This window comes from Ambystoma mexicanum, chromosome 6p, assembly GCF_040938575.1.
Source record: "Ambystoma mexicanum isolate Mex_15411 chromosome 6p, UKY_AmexF1_1, whole genome shotgun sequence".
Taxonomy (NCBI): domain Eukaryota; kingdom Metazoa; phylum Chordata; class Amphibia; order Caudata; family Ambystomatidae; genus Ambystoma; species Ambystoma mexicanum.
Window position 1 is genome coordinate 404,959,123 of NC_090935.1, and position 26,906 is coordinate 404,986,028.

General features: G+C 43.9%; 1 protein-coding gene across 2 annotated transcripts in view; it reads right to left on the reverse strand.

The window, feature by feature from the left end:
* Positions 1–26,906, reverse strand: part of PLCXD3 (phosphatidylinositol specific phospholipase C X domain containing 3) — a 959,690-nt gene that overhangs the window by 339,449 nt on the left and 593,335 nt on the right. For both annotated transcript variants that reach the window (XM_069627200.1, XM_069627201.1), the window contains exon 2: positions 3,106–3,814. In XM_069627200.1, the coding sequence (XP_069483301.1) occupies positions 3,106–3,814 (709 nt within the window). The remainder of the gene's footprint in view (positions 1–3,105; positions 3,815–26,906) is intronic.

Below are 26,906 nucleotides of genomic sequence, written 5' to 3' on the forward strand. Positions count from 1 at the left end.
TAGCTGACCTTTTCACAGTTATTTTGTTGTCACTCTAAGTATTGGAAGCACAGTTGCAAAACACAGGGACTGATATTACTTTGTTTCCTTTTACATGTAGAGTTCCATATCCATTCAGGATGGTGAAAACAAAGCTATAAACACTCTTATTCTGGAACAGAAGGCTGCATATATTTGTCAGGCTGATTTACATTGTGATTTCTGTATTTTTCAGTCATCTTTATGAAGCAGAGCATTTCTTTAGCTCCTTAAAACAGCACATTCACACACATTTATATCAGCTAGAGATGAGAAAAGATGTGGTTCAATGTCTAAAGTGCAGACGGTAAAAAAAAATCCCATTTTACAGGACATGTGTGAACTTGGACAAATCATTTCATTTAACTGTGCTGCATCCAAAATTGAAATGTCATCTATAGAGTTAGGGAGGCAGACATTGCGTATGGGTTTGTGTTGTGGGTGGCAGAGAGGAGGATGTCTAGTTTGGGGTTTCTGCGGTGGGGGTTGAGAATGCAGGATGACAGGTATGGGCTTTGTGTTTTCAGGGTGGGCAATGTATTCATCGTTTGCATACTCAGCTTGCATTTGTCTCTTAGAGCTAACCTAGACAATATGACTTGGCTCAGGCTCTGCTCATGATTTCTTTGGCTCCCCCAACTAAATAATTCACATTATTCATCACAAATACCCAAGTCCTGTATAAAGCTTTCATGATGTCTTTGTTTCTTTTTTTGCTAACATTAGCAGTTTGCTATTTTAAAAGACAGGATTTAATATTTAATATCAAGCACTAATGAAAGTCAGGTGAAAAGTTAGAAATGAACACCTTTCATCCATAAACAACTTGCCTTCGACATACATGGAGTGTATTGCATACATAAGTGTTTTCTTTTTTTAACGAGAAGGCTATTTATTTTAGTTTAGCTTTTTGGAATGTTGACAAGGCTATCGGGCAAAAAACAGGGCAACATATGTTAAACCGAATAAGAAATAGATTTAGCAAATCCAATAATCCATGCAATGTTGTCAGCCGGAATTGAACTCTCCTTTTAAAATCATTACCTTGGAGTTAAAATATGCATAGCAATATGCATACCACTTATGCTAAGTGTATTAGGTCCATTGCACAGCTCCCAAGCGACCAAGCATTACTCACCATGACAATAGCAATGTTGCAAGCGCCTTAATCTGCTCTATAATTAGTGTCATAGCCTGCGGCTGGAGAGTTTCTGGACTGCCATGCAAAGCTACACTTGTAAAACAGCATGAGTGAGATTGCAACTGGGCAACACCTTTTCCAATGTATCAATTCGATCTAAGAAACCCGCACAACTAATAACAAATGACCGCTGTGAACATCAAATCATGTTTGTAGGACAGCCTTGCAAGTATATGTTCAGTCCTTGAGGTTTCCATTGATTTAAAGATCAGTAAAATCAAACTATTCGAAAAATGAAATGAAAAATAAGGGATTTTATGCTCTAGTCTCACTTCAGTTTGCAGTCACGTTTTCCCTTTAAATATGTGTTTGATATGTAAATTATAATATTATATGTAATAACGTGGTGCAGGTTCTTTTTGGATCGTTGTGCAGAGGTGGTTCGGGGCTGCGATGCCAGAGAACTTGTGGTGGTGAGAGAATGTTTTCATGAGAAGAGGAGTAAATATTCCCCATGAATATGCACGAGTGACCGAGCATAGTGAGCTGAACAAGAGGTGTTTAAGGTGGTTCTCCACCCCCAGAATATTTTTTTTTAATAATGGGCTAAAACATCACATTTTACCACGCACTTTTTTGTAAGAAATGTGCAATAAAGCAATACGATTTAGGTTGTGCAGGGTAACACATTCACTAGATGCCAGACAATACATGACAATGTACTGCTGGTGTTAGAAGAGATTTTCCTGTTGTCTGCGTCCAATACTGCCCCTTAAAGGATACATGTGCCTGCTGTACCAATATAAGCCAGCATCCCCATGTAAGAATGCACTCATGTTCGCTATGCTACAAAACCATTAATGTTCGTTAAGAAAACATGTCATGCTGCACCAGTATGCACAAGGAGGAACCGCAACTATTCAGATTGGGACCAGGGACTGACCCAAACAACCAGCTAAAAAGGGCTTGGCTGACAACTATCAGTAAAATTAACAGTGGAACAACTGCATTTTTACACACCAGTAATAATCAATGTCAAATGCATGTTGTACCACACATGATCATTGACATATGTATGCTTGCAATTAATGCTTTATACAGTTGCACCAACTGATGTATCAGATGCAAGACTCAAAATTGACTTAAAGTCAACAGCGAATTTTGCATGATCTCATGCTTGACTGTATTTATGAATAATTGCCTATATACTTGTAGAGACTGGCATTTAACTTAGGGTACAAAAATTAACAACCAAAAAGGAAGAGCCTTGATAAAGCCTGCACCAGGACGAAACATCAGCATGTGCCACCATACGATTAATGTTGGCTCAAATAACAATACGTGTATTAGGCTTATACAGTACCACTCAATTTTAATGATGGACTGTTGATACAGACACTTACTGTTTCCAATTATAATCTTAAATAAAGATCTAAAGTACACTTCTTGCGGACTAAATATTTCTTGGACATGGCGCAATGCCTTACCTAACTAACACACAAAGCACACATTTATCTTGATCGACTAGGGGAATGTCAATTATAGTTAGGTAACTGCTGCCGGCTAACACACATTGAAACAACTACCCGAGATAACGAAGGGAGGCACAGAGACTTACCAATTTCACCAAACCCCATAAACCTAATAGGTTAAATATTCCATTGGACACTTCAGGAAGTGACTGACAAACAACAACTGTGCTCAACTTAAGCTTTCAGAAGATTGAGTTTTCAGAGTAGTGGGAGCATTAGAGAGTGGGATTACTGGATACGTCAGGGGGTGTCATCCCAATAATCCTGTTTTTTAACATTCTTATTTTACATTTATTCTCAGTTGATTGTGTTCTGAGTAGTCCATCCTTGATGCTTTAGTATCTAGACACACATGATAAACAGTGTTTCTACAAAGAAATTCCATCACAGGCCCATGAGGTTTCAAGCACCTACCTTTCTGTTATGGTTTCCCTTAGTCCACTTGCCACACCTTTAACTACCGTGCTAGCTTTTGGAGTCAGCACCACCTGAGATATAAAAAATGTCCCCTTCCTTCTCCTCTCTGTTATTGATGCTTGAAGAAACTGAATGAGTTTTTCGGTGTCCGTGGTGTTCGCCCATGGAGCTGGCATCATTTGGCCTGGCCAAAGAAAGGAGACCTCAAGGGCAACTGGACTGTGATAAAATACCAAGATTTGGTAATCCTTCTCCCACAGGTATTGAAGACTTACTTCTTGAGCAAAGATGGCAGGGCACAGTTTGTTCCCAAATGTGTCTTTGAGCATTTGGACCAGGTTTTCATGATGATATTTTTGCATCCCGTAGAAGTGGTTGAAGTCCAGGAAGATCACTTCCTTGTGGTGGTTTGAGAGAAATGCATTGATCTCCTCCAGGCCCTCATTGACTTTGGCACTAAATAAACCATGAGCAAAATAGAGTTCGTTATCAGGGTCTCTAGGTTTGGTAGAAATTCTAAAATCAAAATAGCGTATCCCTGCCTCCAACTGGCTTGTGAATGTCATTGTTTGTGTTGCTAACCACTTCCTCATGAGCTTTTTGGCCACAGTCCCGAAAACGGACACGAAGTTTTGAACGGTTTCTGGCTGTTCGGGGCCGACAGGAGATGCTTCATCAATGTAGAAACTGAAGGAGTCATGAGATCCTGAAAGAGAAAGGGAAAATGGATGTCTTTATATCATAAAGCTACAAGACATCTATACAAATTAGAGACCTTAAGTCACAGAATGGTTGACAGATTAAAATAATTATTGATACTATTAAAAGTGTTTCACAAGCAGAACCTTTAAGCTCCGATCAAAATCCATGTTTTGCGTCTGAGGGGAAGCTCACACGTTAAGTGCTCACCTCTGACTTTGAGCCATCCAGCACTTTGCAAGTGCCCTTCATCCTTTGGAAGTCAAACAATTCAGTATCATTCAATTGGGAAGGCATAATATAAACATTGGACCCTGGGTACTGTTCATGGACAGACCCTGCACCACATCCATGCCTCTTTGATAAGGCCCAACATAGACTGTAGCACATGCCTGGAAATGTTGATTATACTCTTGTTCATAGGAGAATTACCTGCATGGATACTTCTTCTCTGGCAAGGTACAGTGACGGAAACATGACTCTAGACTCCCGAGAGGGCCCCGTCCCATTGAGCAGGTTAGTTGGCCTTGCTTGTTCTTGGTAGAGTTTATCTTACATTTTTGGCAAAAAGGTGATATGCTTGGGGCAATACCGAGATGTACTCATGGCTCAATGTGCATAGAAACACATGCATGGGGGTATTTCTGATGCTCTTGTTCCGAGGAGAATGCCTAAAATCGCAGTACTGAGCCGTTCTAGTGGAAAAGACAAGACTACTATGCAAATTCATGTTTGTCCTCTGACACAGTGTGCCAACATGACTGGAGATACTCCAGAGTGGGCACTAGCACAGAAAAGGTTATTTGGCCTTTTTCCTTATCAGCAGAAAGGCCATCACATTTCTGGCAATTAGTGTAGGAATTATTAATTAATGCAGGGATGCAAACTAAATTATATTGTGAATGGGAGCTTTATACCTTAATACTGATATACTGATATACTGGTTTAAAACGTAAGTCAATGTTATAAATGGACCCAGAGCAGTTCTCAGTCTTGTGTGTGCTATCTAATTTACATAGAACCCAGAATTCCCTACTGGGTTTCCTGCAATCAAGCATCATTACTTCACACTGTTCACTTCTTAGAGGCCATACAATTTCAGCAGAACCTCAATCAATTATTCACAATAACTACTCAACTGTTTGATGCACAACCTATAGATTGAAAATAGTGAATGTCAGGATTCAGATACTGACAGCTTTATTCACCAAGACCCGTTGGTTTATCGCCACTAATGATGCATGGGGCCTCATTCCGAGATTGGTGGTAGTCATGGCGCTATTCGCACCATGACTGCCACCAATAACGGGTCCGGCACCGGTCCAGTTCAATGGGGACTTACTGGTGTAGTCTGACCTTTGCGGGACCGGTAAGTCCCCATTGAAAATGCCATTCCCCATTCCCATTTGAGCCCCCATAGGGCTCAATGAGAATGGGGAGGGCTCAAATAACCTGCACGCATATGTCAAGTCTGTTATTTGTGCCCTGGTCCATTAACGGGTCCCGTCCATAATGCCTGGTCAGAGCCTGTTTGGAGCCGTAGGAGCCAGGGGCCAGGATCTCTGCCCTTTCAACTCCAGGATCTCTCACTATCAGAAGTTGGAGACGCCCTCAGCCGCATTATACTGATTCTAAACATGTATGGTACATTGGCCATGTACAGCACCATGATACCTATCAGCTTAACTGAACTGTTTTGGTGAGTAATGCTTAACTACATAAGACGGCTAAGCTCTTATAAGAAATAACTGAAGCGATACACCTACATTTGTAATTGTTGATTTTCTAACAACAAAAGCGGTAACAATCACCAGCTGCGGAAATTCTGAGATTCTCTAACGTTAAACAAATTGTACGCATTTCTTAATGTGTGATTGGAGCTCTCTCACTTACTGAACAGCTATCACTCTATAGTACTCAAGAAGCAAGTACAGTAGACACGAATACATGTTTACTCATACACAGCAATGCCCTCAACACCACAGATCCTTCTTGGTATCATGCGCCCCCCCGACCATGTGGTAGTCTTTTTCTACTAACTGGTCCAACTTGCAGAGTTATCTATATGTCTGTAGCCATTTCTAGCCCAAATGTGATTACCGAATTTAGGTGAACCCCTTGCCTACTTGCATCTTCTTGCACATGCCATTTTTAGCCTAAATGTGATTACTGCTCTTAGGTGAACCCCTTGCCTACTCGCATCTACTTGCACATGCCATTTTTAGCCTAAATGTGATTACTGTTCTTAGGTGAACCCCTTGCCTACTTGCATCTACTTGCACATGTCATTTTAGCCTAAATGTGATTACTGTTCTTAGGTGAACCCCTTGCCTACTTGCATCTACTTGCACATGTCATTTTAGCCTAAATGTGATTACTGTTCTTAGGTGAACCCCTTGCCTACTTGCATCTACTTGCACATGCCATTTTTAGCCTAAATGTGATTACTGCTCTTAGGTGAACCCCTTGCCTACTCGCATCTACTTGCACATGCCATTTTTAGCCTAAATGTGATTACTGTTCTTAGGTGAACCCCTTGCCTACTTGCATCTACTTGCACATGCCATTTTTAGCCTAAATGTGATTACTGCTCTTAGGTGAACCCCTTGCCTACTCGCATCTACTTGCACATGCCATTTTTAGCCTAAATGTGATTACTGTTCTTAGGTGAACCCCTTGCCTACTTGCATCTACTTGCACATGTCATTTTAGCCTAAATGTGATTACTGCTCTTAGGTGAACCCCTTGCCTACTCGCATCTACTGGCACATGCCATTTTTAGCCTAAATGTGATTACTGTTCTTAGGTGAACCCCTTGCCTACTTGCATCTACTTGCACATGTCATTTTAGCCTACATGTGATTACTGTTCTTAGGTGAACCCCTTGCCTACTTGCATCTACTTGCACATGCCATTTTTAGCCTAAATGTGATTACTGTTCTTAGGTGAACCCCTTGCCTACTTGCATCTACTTGCACATGCCATTTTTAGCCTAAATGTGATTACTGCTCTTAGGTGAACCCCTTGCCTACTCGCATCTACTTGCACATGCCATTTTTAGCCTAAATGTGATTACTGTTCTTAGGTGAACCCCTTGCCTACTTGCATCTACTTGCACATGTCATTTTAGCCTAAATGTGATTACTGTTCTTAGGTGAACTACTTGCTTACTTGCATCTATTTGCACATGCCATTCTTAGCCTGAGTTGCGAACTCAGGTAAACCCCCTGTCTATTTACACATGCCAAACCGTACAATGTACCTCAGCAAGAGCCAAACAGCCACCCTACTGTATCTCCTCATACATATATTACACCTTACCATCTTCATTGCCACCATAACCATGTACCCTGCAGAAAATGCACCCTGTCCAACCCTAGAAAGAAACACTAGACTACGAGCCAGACTACCCCGTCTCTACGAGCCCATCTACCACAACAAGAGACCCACCCTGCAACACACCAAAATCCACCCGAGACACATCACACCCTGCTACAACTCCACCCAACCCAAACTCATCCCTATAACAATCCAGGATACACCCAACACTACCACTATATCCGGAGCTTTGATCAACGCCAGATCGATAATGGCCCACGCCACAGAAATAGCAGACACCTTATCCTCAAACAACCTCGACCTCCTAGCTATCACTGAATCATGGCTGCACGAAGCAGCAGGCCCAGCACTCTCAATAGCCATTCCAGAAAATTACCAAATAATCAGAATGGACAGGCCCAACAACAGAGGAGGCGGCCTAGCCATCATAGCTAAAACAAACCTCGAGCTAAGACCACTGCCTCAAGCACCTCTCAAATCCTGCGAACTCCTAGTAGCCAAACTACCCATCTCCAACTGTCGCACCTTAACCATCCTTCTAATATATAGGCCACCCGGCCCCATTGGCTCATTCGAAGCAGACCTATCCAGCCTCCTAGCCAACAACATAAAAGACACCACCCAAATATTATTGCTAGGCGACTTGAATCTAGGACTAAACGACCCTGACGACAAATCAGCACAAGCTATAGCCAACATGCTAGATGAACACGGCCTAATCCAAAGAGTGCTCACCCCCACCCATAATAAAGGTAGGACCTTGGACTGGATCGCCACTCTAAACTGCGACACCGTCATTACCAAAACCACTCCCCAGCACTGGACAGACCATCACCTCATTGACTTCACCTTATCTCTCAATAAAGAAGTCAACAAAGGAAAAATCATGGCACCACCACTACCCACTAGAGCAAAAAAAAACATAACCCCTGACAACCTCCTACCACTACTACTGCCAACCCTCAATGCTCTCCCCGATAATCTAAAACCAGAACGCCTAGTAGAAAACTATAACAATATCATAAAAAAAGGACTAGACATCATTGCCCCTCTAAAACTGCAAAAAAGCAAACAGCAAGCCCACCTGAACACCTGGTTCACCCCACACCTGAAAGAACTTAGACTGCACAAAAGAAAACTTGAAAGCCAATGGCGCAACTCCCCTACAGAAGAGAATAAATCACAACTCAAACTTTGTGCAAACAACTACAAAAAAGAAATTCTACTCACCAAAAAGAAACTATTCAATGAAAGAATCGCAAAATCGAGCTCCAACACCAGAGAACTATTTGCTATACTAAGGGAACTAGAATCCCCTATACCCCCACCAGACAATATAATTAAAGATAAAGTATGGTGCACCAGCGTCCAAAACGCCCTAACTAATAAAATCAAAACTCTCCAAACCAAAATCGCTCTGAAAAAAGACTCTCTCACCACCAATGAAGCATCTCCCAGCAACCACGACAAAACAGCCAACCGTCCAGGCCAGAATCTCTTCAGATTTACCAAAATATCTATCCCAGAAACAGAAAAAGTTATAGCCTCACTTAAACCATCTAACTGCAAAGGCGACAACTGCCCTCCCCAGATAATCAAGGATGCTGCTAGGGATCTAGCCCCCTTTATAACCAAGCTGATCAACGCATCCTTCTCCTCCAACACCATACCAAGTAACCTCAAAGAATCTTGGGTCCTGCCTCTCCTCAAGAAGCAAACCCTAGACCCCGCTATTCCCACCAATTACAGGCCCATCACCACGGTGCCATTCCTGTTAAAGATAATAGATAGAGTAGCATACCTGCAGATTCAGCAATATCTTGAAACTCACAAACTACTAGGCACCCACCAATCAGGCTTCAGACCGAAGCACGGCACCGAGACAGCCTTAATCGATCTTAAAACCCAGATCAATGAGATTAACGACAAAGGGAACACTGCCATGTTACTACTCCTCGATCTGTCGGCAGCATTTGACCTGGTAGATCACGCAGTCCTGTGCGAACACCTGGCCTCAGCAGCCCACTTCTCGAAAGAGGCCATAGCCTGGATCCAATCATTCTTGGACAACCGAACTATGAGGGTCTTCTCCACCCTAGCCTCAGCAGACCCCATTAAAATAACCTGTGGGGTGCCCCAAGGCTCCTGCGTCTCTCCCACCCTCTACAACATCTTTACCAAGCCCCTATTTGACAAGTTGGACAGACTGGGTGTCTCATATACCAATTATGCAGATGACACCCAGATCCTCATACCCCTTTCAGGCAACTACGCTTCAGATACGGCCTTGGTAAACAAAATATATCTCATCATTCAGGCATGGATGGCCACACACGGTCTATGTCTAAATGATGAGAAAACCGAAATCCTGCTCCTCGGATCCAATACCAATCTCAAAAAACTCAGTTCCAACTATAAGGCCTTCAACATTGATGGCAACACCATCACAGTGGCCAAAACAGTGAAAACACTAGGCTTTCACCTTGATGCAACCATGTCACTAAAAAAACAAGTTAACTCACTAGCATCCTCCACCGCCTACACATGCAAGCTAATTAGGGCAAGCAGAGCCTTCCTCACCCAAGCTAGCTGCATCATCATAGCCAACGCCCTAATACTATCCAGACTGGACTATTGCAACGCCATGTACCTAGGAGCCAACAAATGCATAACCAACAAACTACAGACACTACAAAACAACGCTCTCAGAACAGCCCTCAACCTACCCTCTAAGGAACACATCTCCAACAAAAGGAGAGAACACAAATGGCTTAAAATCCACGACCGCATCTCCCTCAAAACGGCATCACTCACCTACAAATGTTTAAACAACGCAGCCCCCCCCTATCTCGCATCCAGAATAAAGAAAAAAACGTCCACCCGCCCCACCAGATCGATTAATTCCTACTGCCTGCAGGTACCCAATTTCAGACAAAAGAAAACCGGCGGCAGCAGCTTCCCTGTCTTGGCAGCCCAACACTGGAACGCCCTCCCACTCTACATTAGGACAGACCAATCCTACTATAGCTTCAGGCGAAACACCCTCACTTGGCTGCGGGCCAATGATCCTCACGACTAACCCTGCCATCTAATCTGATCATGCCAGTGCTATAACCTGACTACCATGCACAGCCTTAAATATGTAAATATGTAAATGCAACCGAACTGCCCCTATGCACAGCACTAAATATGTAAATTTGTAAGCTTTCGCTCAATTATATGTATATATGCACATCCCACACAATGTAACTGTAAATGCAATGCTCTTTTTCTCATGCCTATCTTATTCTGTAACCAAGTTTTTATGTAATCCTATCTTCCTGACCTCTGTTGCGCCCTGTTACCTCTGGGTTTTGCGCGCTATACTAAATAAATAAACAAACAAAATAAAAATAAACAAATATATTTTATTGTACTGTATGCTATAGCATTTGGATCCTGTTCAAATAAATATGTACTTGACTTGAAAACTGTTCACACAAGCACACACACGCATACACAAACACATACATGCACATACACACACACACACATATCCTCCCGCCGCCACACACACATCCTTATGTAGAAGAGCAGCAACATGAAAACCTGAAATACCAACAGCACAGTGCATGTAACATCTTCTGGTGACACTGGGCCAGACACAATTAGGATGTGGGATGTTGAAGCACGTTGTATGGGTGATCAGTACAGCCCTGACCGTGGAGTAGCCACATGAAGACATCACATCTAGGTATGGATGGTATATTAATCTCATTATCTGTTCCCCACCACAAGGGAAAGGACCGTGGAGGTGACAGGTACCACTTATCGTGTACTTGGCGGGAATTGACACATTGGCGTTTCTTTCTGGAAACCTCTAGCTACATTGATATTGTCACTTACAGTAGATTGTCAGGAAATCAGCCAGGATTGCAAAAGTCACCTGACAAATACAGCATGCATTTGTAGAATTTGCCATACATGCCTAAGTTGGGAATACCCACCTAGTAAAACCATAATAAAAGCACCAGTGCTTCACATTCAGTGATTTCACTTAAGGACAAGATGGCCGATCATTATGGTCTGTCAATCGCAGAGAAGGAAAGGGTGCCACAGGCAAAGTTTAAAATAGGAAGTAATAAAATAGAGAAAGTCGAAACATATGATTACCTAACTGGAAATTCCAGTTAGACGAAAGCAGTTGCGTCCTAACACGAAGAGAGGAAACAGTATTGACCTTTTCATAGCAGCACAGAGATTGTGAAACTGCCAACCAATATCTGCTTCTGCGTATGGATGTGAAAAAGGGGGGCAAAGTAATAGTACAAAATTGGAAATAAAGGAAAATAAAAACGCCATTACTTACGCTCACACTGAGTTCCCCTTCAATACCAACTAAAATGGAACTATGCATAAAATAAATTGCCTACAGTCTGAGATTGAACCCCCTTTTATATTCTGTAAAGAGTTGGAACTATGAGAATCTCAAAGTTTATTGTGAATCCTTGCAAGATCTCTTGTCAACAACTGGCCCCGAAGTTGTGCCTTGGTTTCAAGACGTCAAATCTGTGCTAGGCAGACTTCATCTGCCTGAGCTATAGGGTCATCCCCGCTTTTATGGATTGCATGCTAGCACCCTACTGAAAGAGGCACTTAAGGAGTAGGAATGGTGTGAGAGAATGTTGATGGGAAATGGCGCTAGCATGCCAATGGCCTTTTTGCAGCTTACACGCTTCTTAGGCTTCGAGAACTATCAGGACTCATTGGGAGTGACGGAACGCTCCCTCTTACTGGAACTGAGGTAAGGGATTACCCTTATACAACCTCTGTCTCTGGAGTGCCAGTACTGCTCATTACATGATGAAACTGAAGTCCATGTCCTAACGGTGTGTCTTCCCTAAAAGAGACTAAGGGAGCAATGGCTTTAGCCACTATTGTGGTAAAGTAGAATCAGTCCTATAAGGGAAACACAATGTTTCTGCCATGACAGACAAACTTGGGATCGAGTAAGGAATAGCAGCTCATTTCAGGAAGCAGCATGGCAGAAAAAGACTAGGAAACATAGTGGCAAAGCATTAGTAGGGAAGATGTACTTCTCTGATGCAGTGCTTTAACTTAGCAGATACACTAGAAAAGCACTGTCAATAGTGCAATAGTTACCGTATGTGTCTGACTTCCTCATTTATTCTGTTATTCGCATGATGTTGTAGGTTTAATGACTGGGAAGTAGAACAAATAGTTAAGGTAATTAAGGTAGGAATGTATGGGACCTCTTTTGCACAGTGAAATAAAATGGTGTCGGATTCCATAATATACCATAAATAGTTAATGGTTGGAAATAGTGTTGATTGCGTGCGAGGATATTATTTTTATATATGTATACTCTGCACTTTGAATTGATTGCAGTTACTGTATTACTTGGCTTGATTGATAACTGTTGTGGAAAACATTTTAGCAAATGCATAAATAATCTAGTTAATGCAAATACAGATCATACATTTGTTCAGCCCACCCAGGACTTGTCGGTGCATTGCTACATGTGATGCACCTACTTCCCAGCATGCATCATTTCGTCAGATCCGTCACTATGTATCCTGAGAATGTACCATTACGTCACAGGGGCTGTTCACGCGGAGAAGATCCTTAATGCCTCATACAGCCAGGCACTAACAGAATGAGGATGAGATTAGGTAACACTGGTCATGAGGTTGACAGTTCAGGACTGCTTAGGTTTGTCACTAGTACTGCACAGCTTGAGGGGGATATTGAATGACTTAACACAAATACCATTGATATGATAATATGTTATTGATATCATAATATGCCACACGCTCTGCATGATTACTGGCACACGTTGTAGGTCCTAAAAGATGATGCATTGACATTGACATCCGTCAATAACATTTAATTGCAATTAATAATGCAGGCCGGGGAAATATGCAAGCTATTAACAAGGTCATTACAGCACCATTAATCCTGTTCTATAAGGAACACAATGATGATGGATGTAGGGAAGACTGTTTGTTCTCTGGAACTCATCCTATGCCAGTATGGGATGTCCCTCCAGTTGGCAGGAATGCCATGCGTTTATTGCTTCTGAGGGTGGTCTCTCAGGTCATCAGAAAAGGCCTTGCACTATGAATAGTGCAAATGGTAGTGCACCAGAATGGATGCAATGTGATAGCAACACCTCTGACCTGGCCATGCACTCTTCATGGCGTCACACATGCAAATTACATTACCAAGGACATTACTGATAATATTACGTATCACATCACCAAGGCATCAATGGAATCCGCGGATATTATGGGCTGACGCTGTATCCAGAGAGAATTGGATCAGGCCATGTCCAAAGTAGAAGCCATGCTCATTGAGATATATGAATAGTGCTATTAGGTTTGGGGATTGTGCAGAATCCATAGGGCATTGCAGGACACCGTGCCTTGTAGGTACCTTGAGGGCATAATACACCGAGGCATGTCCCACTATAGGTTCTGAGATGAGGATGAAGCTCCAGGGGACATTCTGAAACCAATGACATGAGAGTAGTTGCCACAGTGTGTGGCATGTGGGCATGCTCTGTCAGTGTAGTAGGCAGGATGACAGCACTGAGAGTATGCAGTGCCCAAAGGCCATGGCCATAGGTGTTGTCCTGTAGGTGTGGTTGACTAGTGTAATTGCATGTGAGCAACCCCTGCAGGGCATTATATCTTCAAGCACTATGCATGCTCTAGATGTGTACAGTCTGTGCCCTGTGAACATTGAGGGCCATGGTACTAAATTAGGATACATACACTTAACAGGGACAAAACAGAAATCCTCTTAGTTAGCCCCCAGGGAACTCTCAATAAGATCAACAACCAATACACTTCCTTCACTATCGGCAACATCCAGATCCCTGTCTCCCCATCTGTGAAGACACTTGGAGACTATCTAGATGCCACCCTTTCCATGACACGAAAAGTAAGCGCGATCGCTTCCTGAGCAGCCTACCACACTATGCTGATTAACACAACCAGACCATACCTATCCACTGAAAACTGCCTCTCTATTGCACGAGCGATAAAAGGCTCAAAACTGGATTATTGCAACATCCTCTTCACTGGTACATCCTCAAAAAACTTGATGAAACTCTAAACTATCCAGAACAACGCACTCAGAGCTGCCCTTAACATCTCCAAAAGCGAACCCATCACTGCAGCAAGACGTGAGGCACACTGGCTTCCCATTAAAGAACGTATCCTATTCAAAACCCTCTCAATCACACACAAATGCATCAATCATACAGTCCCCCCTACCTGTCCTCAAAAATAGTCAGAACCGGCTTGCCCCGACCCAACAGAACTCCATAATCCCACTGACTCATTGTACCCAGAGTTAAACGCGCCAAAGCATGAGGTGCCAGCTTCCCCTTCATCGCGGCGAGACAGTGGAACTCCCTGACACCCACCGTCAGGAATGAACTACTCCACCTTGCATTTCGCAAAGCCCTCAAACTTAGCTGTTTGGATGATCTTGGATCACACACTTGCCTCACCTTAGCCATGAGTACCCTCGCTCCTTGTGACCACGCTAGCTGCATACTCCTACATGTATATGTATAATACTGTACACTGTGTGAACTACTTCATCGTAGTTAAGCATACACACGTTCACTGTACCCATAGGAACTGTGTACACCTTATATGTATTCTTGCAACTCTCCTCCCTCTGTAACAGCGCCACGAGGCCCACAGGCTGATGTGCTCTATACAAATAAAATAAAAAAATAATAAATATGGCTGTTGAGCATGCGCTGTGGCTTGAGCGTTGATGTCATTAATGATCTTATTGGTCAAGTTCTATGTGACGCCAAGGGTGACATTATAAGCAGTGTGTGGCTGAAGGACAGTGAGAGTCCTCTACCATAACTGGCGAATATCTGTTTAGGTGTTTCAGTTTTGCCTTAAAATTCCAAAGGCTCCAGATTGTTCCAGCTATGTGTTTCTTTTGTTTTATTTGCATGCACCCAGGCATCGCATTACTCACAGAGGAAATGACTTATGTTGTTCCAATATAAACATGTGTAGAGACTTTGTGAATATTCAAAATAATGTAATTGTTTCAAACAATTATGCAATCACAGATGTAAGACCACACCTCACAGACACTCACAACCAACTACAAAAACTGGAATGTTCTGGATTTCATTGATCTTTACCAGTTTCTGACCAGCTGGGCACATCTAGATTCCCCCCGCCCCCGTGCTCTGTACTCCCTCCCTTCCCCTCTCCTGTATCATCTGTGCATTTGCACGATCTGAACGTTCCATACCTTGAACTCAAGGGCTCTGAATGACTGTTGTTTTTCTCCCCCTGTACCCCTCCTCCTTGAGCGCCTTGAAACACTTGTCTTGTGTACAGGAGCTTTACAAATACACATTACCATACCATACCATTGTGAGTCTCCCAGGAAAAACAAACTACAGGCTAGCACGAATGTAAGCCTTGCATTTGGGTAGGTGTCATATGTGCTGTCATTCTCCACTAAGAAAGATTATATCAGTCATAATGCCTGCAAATAAGCGAATGCTAAGTATTTTTTTTAAATCTGTCTACATATAATACATATTTTAGGAAGATTAGTGATGTACAAGAAAGAGAAAGATTTATTTCCATCTGGTGAAAAGATTTTCAGTGAGTATCTTTCTAAGATATAAGAAACTTCTAATAGATGAAGATCCAGTGCACAGCTGCCAATTTCATCCATCCTGGCACTGCATCACGTTTTTTTGCAAAGTTATTTGTTTTTGCGTTGTTCATTTCCTTTTGAATGTATAGGCATGAATTTGTGTCACACCCATGAAGAACCAGCCCAGCCAGCGCTGGTTAAATACTTCATGCATTTTACATGTGCACCTGAGGCATGAAACCCGCTGCTTAAACCGCCCGCTTCAGAGGCCCATAAAACGTTTCTGATTTCTGTACCATCCAGCATGGCATTATCAAAAATGGTAAAACATAATTTCGAACCCAATTACTTAGGGCCATATACAATATCCAACAGGAAGGTGTAACCCTCAACAGTACATTTGCTACTAGTCCACAAAATAGGACCATACCACCCTGAAAGAAAATACAGACATGATAGATAAGACCACACGTAGGATGGCATGTTAGCATGTTGGTAAGTACTGTTTGTAGCAAGATGACAATATTGCGCTGTAGCAAAAACGAATCCCTGTTTATCAGCCATGCCCCTGTAAAGACAGCATCGACATTCATTTAAATATGCTTGTTATAATATATGTAAAGAACATTAGATATTGCAAAACCAGTATTCAGACTGAGAAACATTTGAGAATCATTCAAGCATTACCATGTACATCTGGAAAATCTTAAGCAGATGTTCTTCTCAGGGGTCACCTGCACATGTTATTCTGTAGAGAACAACTTAAGTTCCGTTCATAATTGGAACCCTCCAACCAAGTGAAGCTTTTGTTTCCAAAATGTAACCATAACACACTCAGACCCAAATGCAGGCTTTGGAGGTGGTTGTTACATCACACCCAAGAAGAATTCTCATACATCACACCATTAGCCTTCGTCTATTCACATATGAGTTGTGTGTGGTGCAAAGATTGTCCGCCTGTTGTGTCTGCTCATCTCAGCCACCTCCCTCTTCTCTGTGTGCATGTGTTCTGAACTCCCACTACACCCGTTTGTCTGTCCCCAGCCCCGTGGACTGTGATCGGTACTGCTCCCCCGTTTTGTCCCTGCTGTATTTGTCCTCGTTCTCAGATCCTGTGTCCATGTTGCTACAGAAATCATCGGCAAAGCTTAATCTCCTCCATGTCAAGTCTGTGTTGGGTTTCATGCTAAAGTCAATGTCTACTAAATCATACTTGCTACCTCCTGCGCAAGCCCCTAGGCCTGCTCCACTTCCCTTGTTTCTGCTCCGACCCCGAGAGTTTGTGCTGTCTGGTTCTGTCCGTCAGTCCTCCCCCGATTTATTTATTTCCCTTTACCATGTTGCTTGTATCTTCATAGCCCTTATTGCTCACTTGTTCTCCTCCCAGCGGACTCATTCTCTTGCCAATCTGGCCAACTGCGACTTTCTCTGCTCCCTCTCTGCCAACTTGTGTTTTTCTTGCTCTGCTATCTCTCTCTGTCTCTCTGTCTTCTCCAGCTCCCTCTCCCTTTTCTCCTTCATCTCCCTTTCCGCTCTCTTCCTTTCCTTAAGAACCCTCTCTATTCTTTCTTCCCGCTCCCTTTCCAAGTGTTCTTTCTTTTCTATCCTTTTGTGTGTGAGGAGCCTATTTTGTTGGGTTCCCTTCCAGGTGGACCTCAGCGCCCTTTCCTTAATGATTGCTGACTGACAAGTCACGGTCGCATGACTGTGTAACAACAGAGTTTCCTTGGCTCCCTTACTCCGTTTGAATTCAGAATACAACAAGTATCATAGTTTGTTGTATTCTTTCTCTTCTACCCTTCTTCATTCTCTATCTTCCTGCTCTACTTTCTCCTCTCTCCTTCTCTCTGTGTACTCGTGCTCTAATCTTACTTCCCTGTCCTTCTGCCTTCTGTCCTCCTCCATCAGTTCTGCCCAGTCTGTCATGTCGCTGTTCCTCTTCAGGTTTTCTATTGCCTTGGTCGCCCCTTCTGCCTCCCCATTTGTCTTCCTTTGAAGCTTTAAAAGTACCTGCGCTGCTATCCATTAATTCATGCTTACGCCCTCAAACTCCTCCATCGCGCATTGCTGTGCCTCACTGCTTGCCCCTGCATCACTAGCTGGCTGCCCTGCGCCTTTCTGCTTATCCTCTTTAGTGTATGGTGGTGGTTTATGTGTCGTATTTAAATACCGTGGGATGTATTGACCCACTCGGCTGTGCTATGCGGCATCAGCCTGCTAGTTATGGTGAAAGAGACTGCAACAATGGTGGCAAAACCCTTGTGTTTTCCAAAAACCTACAAAACCTGAATTCTGCAACACACAAAAGAATGGATGCACAACCTGCCACCCATGGTGCATGAGTGGTGGGATAGAGCACACACTGCCGGAAATGTGGCAGTGGGCTCCATGACCAGCAAACAGAGTGCAGAGGGAGAAGCAGCACTTTGCAATTGAAACTCAAAAATGTGCCTACAAATGACATTTGCTTTGGTGCTAAAAACTCCAAAATGCCTATAACACAACACCTCTCAACATCCAAAATCTTGCTTGGCACTAGAATTCATGTAATCTTATGAAGCATTGCAAACAAACAAAGTCCTAAATGTGAAGAGCAAAACATTTCTTCAGAAAAAACGGATTGTCTGTAAACTGACAGCCCCTGTCAAAATCTGTGTGCAGTACCTTGGGCTGCTTGTGGATGACAGCTGTCAGAGGAGCCCCTGATGAAACTTCAAAGTATTAAACTAAAAGTTTGCCGGCTTAGCAAACATAAAAAGGATTGTTGCTAAACGAAATACAGATTTTAGTTGTGTTTTTGATCCCACAGATTGAAGGCTAAGAAAGTAATGTATTTATGTGATTTGATGCAATACGTTTGGTTTTGCTGGATTTTAATTAAGAATAAATTAACCTGGCTGAGCTGCAAGAACTGGAAAAGCAGGTTTCTCCCAGGGGGATGGAAAATCCTCTCAACAGAAACTCACTGGGAGATGCTAATTGTGGGTTATCCCAGGCTTTTGTCTACAGGAAGAAAATTAACAATGGCAGAGCTTCAGCCCAGGAAATGGAGGTGTGAAAGGGACCGTAAACTGCTCCTGGTAGGGACTCCCAAGGAGGGGCCTGTTCCTGGACTGCTGGGAGACACAAATGGGCGGACCATTTGCTGTTAAGCATGAACAAAGAACATTTTTTAAAGACTCATAACTTGTGATTCAAAGTGGTGATAAATATACCAAGGACATATCGGTTATTCTAATTTTTGGCTGCACGTTTCGAGAGGCGGCAGAACTGTGTAAAATGCTCTGGACAGGAATGGCAATATATGTGGTTTTATGTGAAACGTGTTAATACTAGAATTTACACACACATCCCCATGTTGAACGCGCACATTTGTGGTAATTTGCAGAAAATGTGGATAATGTGTTCATGGTGAAAAGGGCAAAAATCTGTAAAAAGGTGAAACAAGATCCCACAGCTGTGGGATTTTGAGGAACAGCTACTACATAAAATATGGCATCTTTATGTGTGATTTGTATAAAGGTGACCAATGTAGAAATATGTATTTAGGATGAAATCAGATTTTGGTAATAGTAGCTAAAGGGAGGTTTCTAAGAACTGTAAAGCAAACCATAAAATGTGACATCATCCGGTCTTGATGCAATCACTCAGTTGCAAGGCAGAGATGAGGTTTTGATCCAATCCCAGCTCGCAGGGGCAAGCTTAGTTAAGCTGGCCCATACACCCATTTTGTGATGTCATTTGAAAGGATAAATAGAGACAGCTGACAACACAAAGGGACTCACTGATTCACTCACTTTCCTGATTCCGGCAAAGCACTCTGATCCAGCATTCTACATCCAGCTTTAACATCCTTTCAGATCCAGATGCCAAGACTCTTGCAAAGCAGTAGAGAACTATTGATTACAGCAAGACCTACATCCTCAAACTTATTCTTGCAACCCAGTGAAGCGCTGTGGTGTGAGAAGGCCTTTTGAACCAGTATCCTGAAATTCTCTGGCTGCTACCACAAGGCTTGCCTGAGAAATTCTCTATCCAGCTGATTGAAATATCCACAAAAAAGCAGGGCAGATTCCGTGCAAATCCGGTGACCAGCCTAGCTGATCCAATCTCGTGCCTGATGTGCTGTTCTTCCTAGACCAGATCCAATCCATGACCATAACTGACGGTCCAAATTAATAGCTTATTTTGTAAGTATTAATAGGAAGAAAAGTGACCATACTATATCTGCATTGTATGATCCCAATCTCAAACCCATCCCATCTTTAATTCAGAACCATAGTATTGCTAGAACTATCTTTGCGCTGACTCTTTTTTCATCTGAGTTCTTAAACCCTAACTTCTTATTGCTTGATTAAGAAAACTAATTCCCAAACCAAACGGAAACTAGAGTATCATACATGAATTGTTATGAGCGGCCATGAATGACCTTTCTGTGTGGCATTATCCTTTTTGTAGTCTTTAAGATGGCATCAGAAAACCTATCTGTCTTTTCTAATCCCGAATTTCTGTTCTCCATTCTCGTGCCTATTTTACAAAAACAACCTTTATAACCTCTATAACTTCCTCAGTTTTATGATAAAAGCAAAATTTCAACTGAACTGAAATTCTGAAAGGTTTTTACATGTGCGAATTAGCTTTAATTATTTCCCACTTGGACTTTAAGATTTCAAATGTTTTCTTTTGACTAAATCATTGTTTGTGATTGTGTGCAACTGTTCAAAGCCGCTCCTGTAGGAATGTATGATCATTTAAACATTTTTGACCATATTTGGTGTTTTTGCTCAGTCAATTCCAAAGACAATTTCAAAGCCATACTGACAGCTGAAAAGTCAATTCCGTCTTTCTCTTGTGTTTGAAGGGGGAAGGTGGGAGGGATATTCTGTATGATTTGTGCCATTCCTGAATACCTGCTCTCTCCTCACATCTATTTAATTGCCTGTTGGGGGGTTGCAGGGTGTTGCGGGGGAACCCCTAACAATAGTGCCATTTATACCAAACCAACACAAAAGTATTATTTTCTGTGCTGCATTTGTTTTATGCTCATTCCTTGATTCCTAGTGTATTAAAGATATTATTCAGGTTCTGTCACCCCATTGGTGATTGTTGTTTACCTATTAAAATATATAGTGATTGCATTTTAAATACATAAATATTTACCTTTGCAAACCTGCCTGATTCCTGGTTCAGTGTGAGATTGAAATCACAAACAATACCCCTCTGCTGCCCTTAGTTCCCTTATTGGATACATCCTGTGTTCTATGTCTGTATCATCAGATACTACACTTGGAGGGGCAGGGGGAGGCGTGGAGGGATGGGTCCCTTGGTCCTTCACCTCCTGCTGGCTTAGTATCCACTGACGCATCACGGTATCCCCCTCTCCCTCCTGAAACATGCACCACAACTCGAATATGGCCATGCGTTTGGTCAATTTATTCCCCTTGTATGCACAGTGTATGTGTGTCAATAGCGATTGCTGGAAGTCTTTGGAGAAACTTCCACGGTTTGGTTAATTTACCTTCTGTACTTTTGGACCATTGTATGCTATATTTGCATATTTTGTCCTTATAAGGCAGAAGTGTCTTACACAAGTGCTGAAGGGGAGTAGTCTCTCACTGTTACCTTCATACATTTCAATACCCTTTACCTAACCTTAAGTGGAGGGTTTTGATAATCCGCTGTTCAGGAATAAAAGTCACACTGAAATAATAATACTTTCCAGTTTCTACAAGCCCTTCTGGCTCTACAACTTATCAGCCCCTCCTTCACAATCACTCCTTCCTCAGGGACCAAACCATATTCTTGGACCTTCCAAGCACCGCCACTGGTTCACCTCATCTACCAATTCCAAGTTCTCAACACTAGCTCCTCACCATCTCAAACTCTCTGTATCATATATGCAAACCTAAGGGTGACATCACCAAACTATCAAGACAATATAGGTAAATCAAAATTGTGCACACTCTGTAATAGCATGTTACTCCCAAATCCACACAAAACGCCCACAACTGTCTTCCTGCTCTCCAGGCAGAATATACCAATATTCTCTTGTGATCAAACTGAACCCATTGCATCATCTAACATATGAAACACCTCACTCCAGGAGACTTAACCAGTCTACTCACCTTCCGCAATCTAGGCTAGCTCCCTTGCTAACCCTCACAGGAATATCATCATCTATGACCAGAGCTTTTGCCTCAAAGACAGAATGTGCCCTAAACATAAAAAATTGACTTCCACCTCTGCTCCTGTCCCTACTCACTATAATGATACAAACCAATATTTCTACAATACTCAACAGTACTAAAGAATACTTCACAATACTCAATACCCTTCCTCACACCCAAAGTTGCTGTTGGACTTGGTCAATACTTAAGTTCTGTGTTGTGCTAGCGCTGCTCGGCTGCCGGCTCACCATCAAGGCACTCGCCTCCCCGTCCTGGTCTGCCAGGACAACTCACTGACCTTGGGAAAGGTTATTCCCACAGGGCTCCTGACAACCTTTAATCGGGCACATGTGTTCTCATCTTCTCAAAATATGCGAGCATTCCGCAGACTCTCAGGTTCGGCGGCCAAGGTGTCCACCTGGTGCCGGGCTGGTGCAGCCAACCATTCTCTTGCTACCAAACTATTGGGACAAACTCTGAGGTAGACCAGAGGGCCATTAGGAGTTCACAGACTCTTGGAAGGCCCAACACCTTCCCCCAAAAGTAACGTAGACTCAGTCAGATGGCAAGTTCAAACTGCGGTTTATTACAGCAAAACCAACAGGGATCAGTAGTAGGATAGAAGGAGTCAGTGAACCACTCAACATCTCCTGGCCTCCCAGGCCAGCTTTGTCCTAAAGTTGCATCAGAGTGACGTCACAACCTGGGCCTCTCTCCAGAAAAACTACTGGATTGGGTACTGAGTTATAGACCACCTATAGCAGACACTATACATGTTAATCTACTGGCTCTTGCATGTCAGGTGGCTGACCTCACCCATCCCCAAATTGCTATCTCTAACAATGTTGCAGTGTGAGGGTCTTGCAATTGGTTCTTGCCCGTTGCTACCCACCCCTAAGATACTGGACTGTGGTTGGCTAGAGCTGACGTGCCAAGGCCTGGGATCCGCAAAGGTTCTCAGCTCTTGGTGTACCTTGTCAAGGTAATAAGAATGACTATGTGTCTGCATTGTAACTTGTGTTTACCACCTTAGACTATGAGAGTGCTCGTTCATCTTGTGCAACACTTGTCTCAAATAGTAACATCTTTGTTGCAAGCTTATTTCTGGCGGCATGAGATCGGTTCCCTTTCCCAGCGCTGTCCATTGTCTGAGTCAGCCAGGTCACGTGTTCAGAGACCATGATTTCGAGCTCTGCACCCTGAATTATGAAGAATTATTAACATTTATTGCAGCTGGTGTTACTGTCGCTCAGGGAATGGAATGTCATTCGTATCTGATGGCCTTTGCAGCGGGTCCTGTCTCACATGTTTGCTCTTGTCCAGCCTAAATTCACCTCTGCTCAGCTCTTGCTGAGAGGCTTGTGGCCTACTGCAATTTTCCTAAACCATTATGTAGTTCCTACAGTGTCCATGATATTCTATACTTTTCATATGTTAGGTCCCATCAGTGCTCCTGCAGTTCCATTAGGTTATTTACATATAAGCATCTGCAAGCTTTACTCAGGATCTCTTGCTTCTTGCGGTTTTTGCGTTGTTTCATCTAGCTAATTACAAAATAATAAAGCAGTGACAGCATTTATTTGTATCTGTCCTCCAACTATAGAACTGTACGCTCATGTTCTTTATGTATTTGAATGTGTGTTTGTGTCTCGATGTGTAGATGGCACGTGTGCTTCATGTCTAACGCTGCTAGGTCATGGTGTCTCTAACAACGTCAATGGCTTGACTTCTTGGTGCTATAATCGATACTGTCAATTGAGGACTCTTTAGTGGCAGCCTGGGGCTCCTCATACCTTCTGGCGTAGACTTGTACAGCTCCTGGCCTGTAGGGCTGGCTGAGAGGATACCTCTCGACATACTTGTCTATCATTGGAGCACTAGGAATTGGTTTGAAATAGTATGGGTGTTCACGGTAACCTTCTGGCCTTCTTCCGTGTCATATATCTTATAGGACGGGGAGGAGGGGGAGAATTTCCCCATCCCTCTTCACTATGATGAGGACAAGTTCTTGGATGAGGTGTAGGCAGTGACTAGGACAATGACCATGGGGAGGATTGTGGCCAGGGCGAAGACTGTGATGAGGACTAAGGGCCTCATTACGACCCAGGCGGTAAGTTACGCCATGGTGGTTGGCGGACTTACCACCCCATTCCGAGGTTGGCGGGGCGGTAAGTCCCCAATCCCCATTTACCCTTCCCCATTCCCATTTTTGCCCCATAGGGCATAATGGGAGTGGGGAAGGCGTTAATTACGCCACCGTAAATTACGGTGGCGTAATTAACATCAAGGTCCCTTAGCGCCATGGATTTTAACACCTGCTAAAAACAGGTGTTAAAACCTCCATGGCGCTAAGGGACCTCGGAATCAGGCGGTAAGGGTCGGCGCTGTTTACGCCGCCGTAAACCCCTTACCGCCTGAGTCGTAATGAGGCCCTAAGACTTTTATCAGGTATAATACTGTGACTAGGGCAATGACTAGAACTAGGACTCAAATGAAGGCTGGGACAATGAATATGACAAGGGCTAGAACTGACAATGGCTATAACTATGATGATGAGGACTAGGACTGTAATGAGAACTGTGATGATGATGAAGACTACAACTAGGTCTGTGACTAGGGCTAGGACTATGATTAGGACTGTGATGAGGAGTATGACAGTGATTTGGATGGAATGAACACAAAGAGAATAAGTGCTGCTCAAAAAAATGCTGCTTCCAACCTTTGGATGTGCCCCAAATCGGGCCTGAACTGAATCTGATCCGGATCACCTCATTTGGTATATGATTTATTGATTAAAACAATACACACATCGTAACCGTTAAGTGGAAAATTATTATAATTTGTTGTCTGTATTTAAACAATATACAATGCAAATGAAGAAAACACAATGGTAGTACACAATACAAAGAAAATGGAATACTGTTGACACACTTAATGTAATTCCTGTATAAAACCGTGGATCAATCTCTAGTGTGCAGTCCACTGTAATAGGCACATGGAAATAAAAGGTTTCCCCACTTAGGGCTGAAAATCCTCTAAGTCAGTGGTCAACGAAACCCCAATCCTGATTTAGAGATAAAGAAGTGAAAGTTATTGAGTGTGAACAGAAACCCAGTGTGAAGGGAGAAAAACGTGCCTCCAAAGTTAGTCACAAGTAGTAAGAAAGGAGAAATGTAGGAACAAGAACAGATTGTGAGAAGCAAAATTCATATACTACCTTAGGAGGTAGATGAAACCTGAGCAAATGTACTGTGCAAAGTTCTTAAGGAGACTGCTAAATACATATTACTCAAATGTGTAGCAGAATCATTTTTTCAATTGTGCAACAGTTTTAGGGGGTAATTCATAGAATTCAGCGCACAAGTGGCACACGCGGCTGGCGCACAGTGTGCGCGTGCGAATCCCTGCGCCAGCCGCGTGCGCTGAAATCCATTTCCGCGCACAGCGTATTCATGGATTCCAGCCACCAAAACCAGCCGTGGCGCACAGTGGCGCAGCGACCCTGCAGGAGCGCCAGTTACGCCCCCAAGAACGCCTCCCGTGCAGGGAAAAGCCATCAACATACCCAATCCAGCGCAAAGGGCTGCGCTAACCCTGTACCAGCACAGCAAGCGGGCTACGTGTATCACTGGGGTGTGCGGGAAGTACCTCACGCGATTGGCCCCGTGCGAGCAGGGTACGCATATTTCAGGGGTGCGCGGGAAGTTCCACACGCGATATCAGCAGGGTACGTGTATTTCAGGGTGCAGGGGAAGTTTTACACGCGATTCCAGTACGGTACGTGTATTTCAGGGGTGCGCGGGAAGTTCCACACGCGAATAGCCTGGGCGCGTGTATTTCAGGGGTGCGCGGGAAGTTCCACACACGAATAGCCTGGGCGCGTGTATTTCAGGGGTGTGCGGGTGTTCCCACACGCGATATGCCTGGGTACGTGTATTACAGGGGTGCGCGAGAAATTCTACACGCGATTGGCCTGGGTACGTGGATTTCAGGGGTGCGCGAGAAATTCTACACGCGATTGGCCTGGGTACGTGGATTTCAGGGGTGCGCGAGAAATTCTACACGCGATTGGCCTGGGTACGTGGATTACAGGGGTGCGCGAGAAATTCTACACGCGATTGGCCTGGGTACCTGTATTACAGGGGTGCGCCAGAAAATCTACACGCGATTGGCCTCGGTACGTGGATTTCAGGGGTGCGCGAGAAATTCTACACGCGATTGGCCTGGGTACGTGTATTACAGGGGTGCGCGAGAAAATCTACACGCGATTGGGCTGGGTAGGGGTGCGCGAGAAATTCTACACGCGATTGGCCTGGGTACGTGGATTTCAGGGGTGCGCGAGAAAATCTACACGCGATTGGCCTGGGTACGTGTATTACAGGGGTGCGCGAGAAAATCTACACGCGATTGGCCTGGATACGTGTATTCCGGGGGTGCGCGAGAAATTCTACACGCGATTGGGCCTGTGCGAGTGGGGCAGTGTATTACGTGGCTGTGCGGGAAGTTGAAGAGGTGAATTGCCAGTGTGGGTCCTCCCAGGTCTCCCCTCTACCCCCTCCACGACCTCTGCAGGCAGCCCACACCACAGGGGACTACCCTGCACCCCTGGTCATGTCCCGCAGGCAGCCCATCCACCATGGGCATGCCCCCCAGCCAAGCCACATGTCCCCTTGCACCCCCACCCCCCAGCACTGTGGGGCACCTGCCAGCAGGCCCCCAACCATGTCCCCTTGCACCCCCACCCCCCAGCAGGCCCCCACTCATGTCCCCCTGCACCCCCACCCCCCAGCACTGTGGGGCACCTGCCAGCAGGCCCCCAACCATGTCCCACTCATGTCCCCTTGCACCCCCACCCCCCAGCACTGTGGGGCACCTGCCACCAGGCCCCCACCCATGTCTCCCACCACCCCCACCCCTCCAGTCACCAGGGGCAGCCTCCAC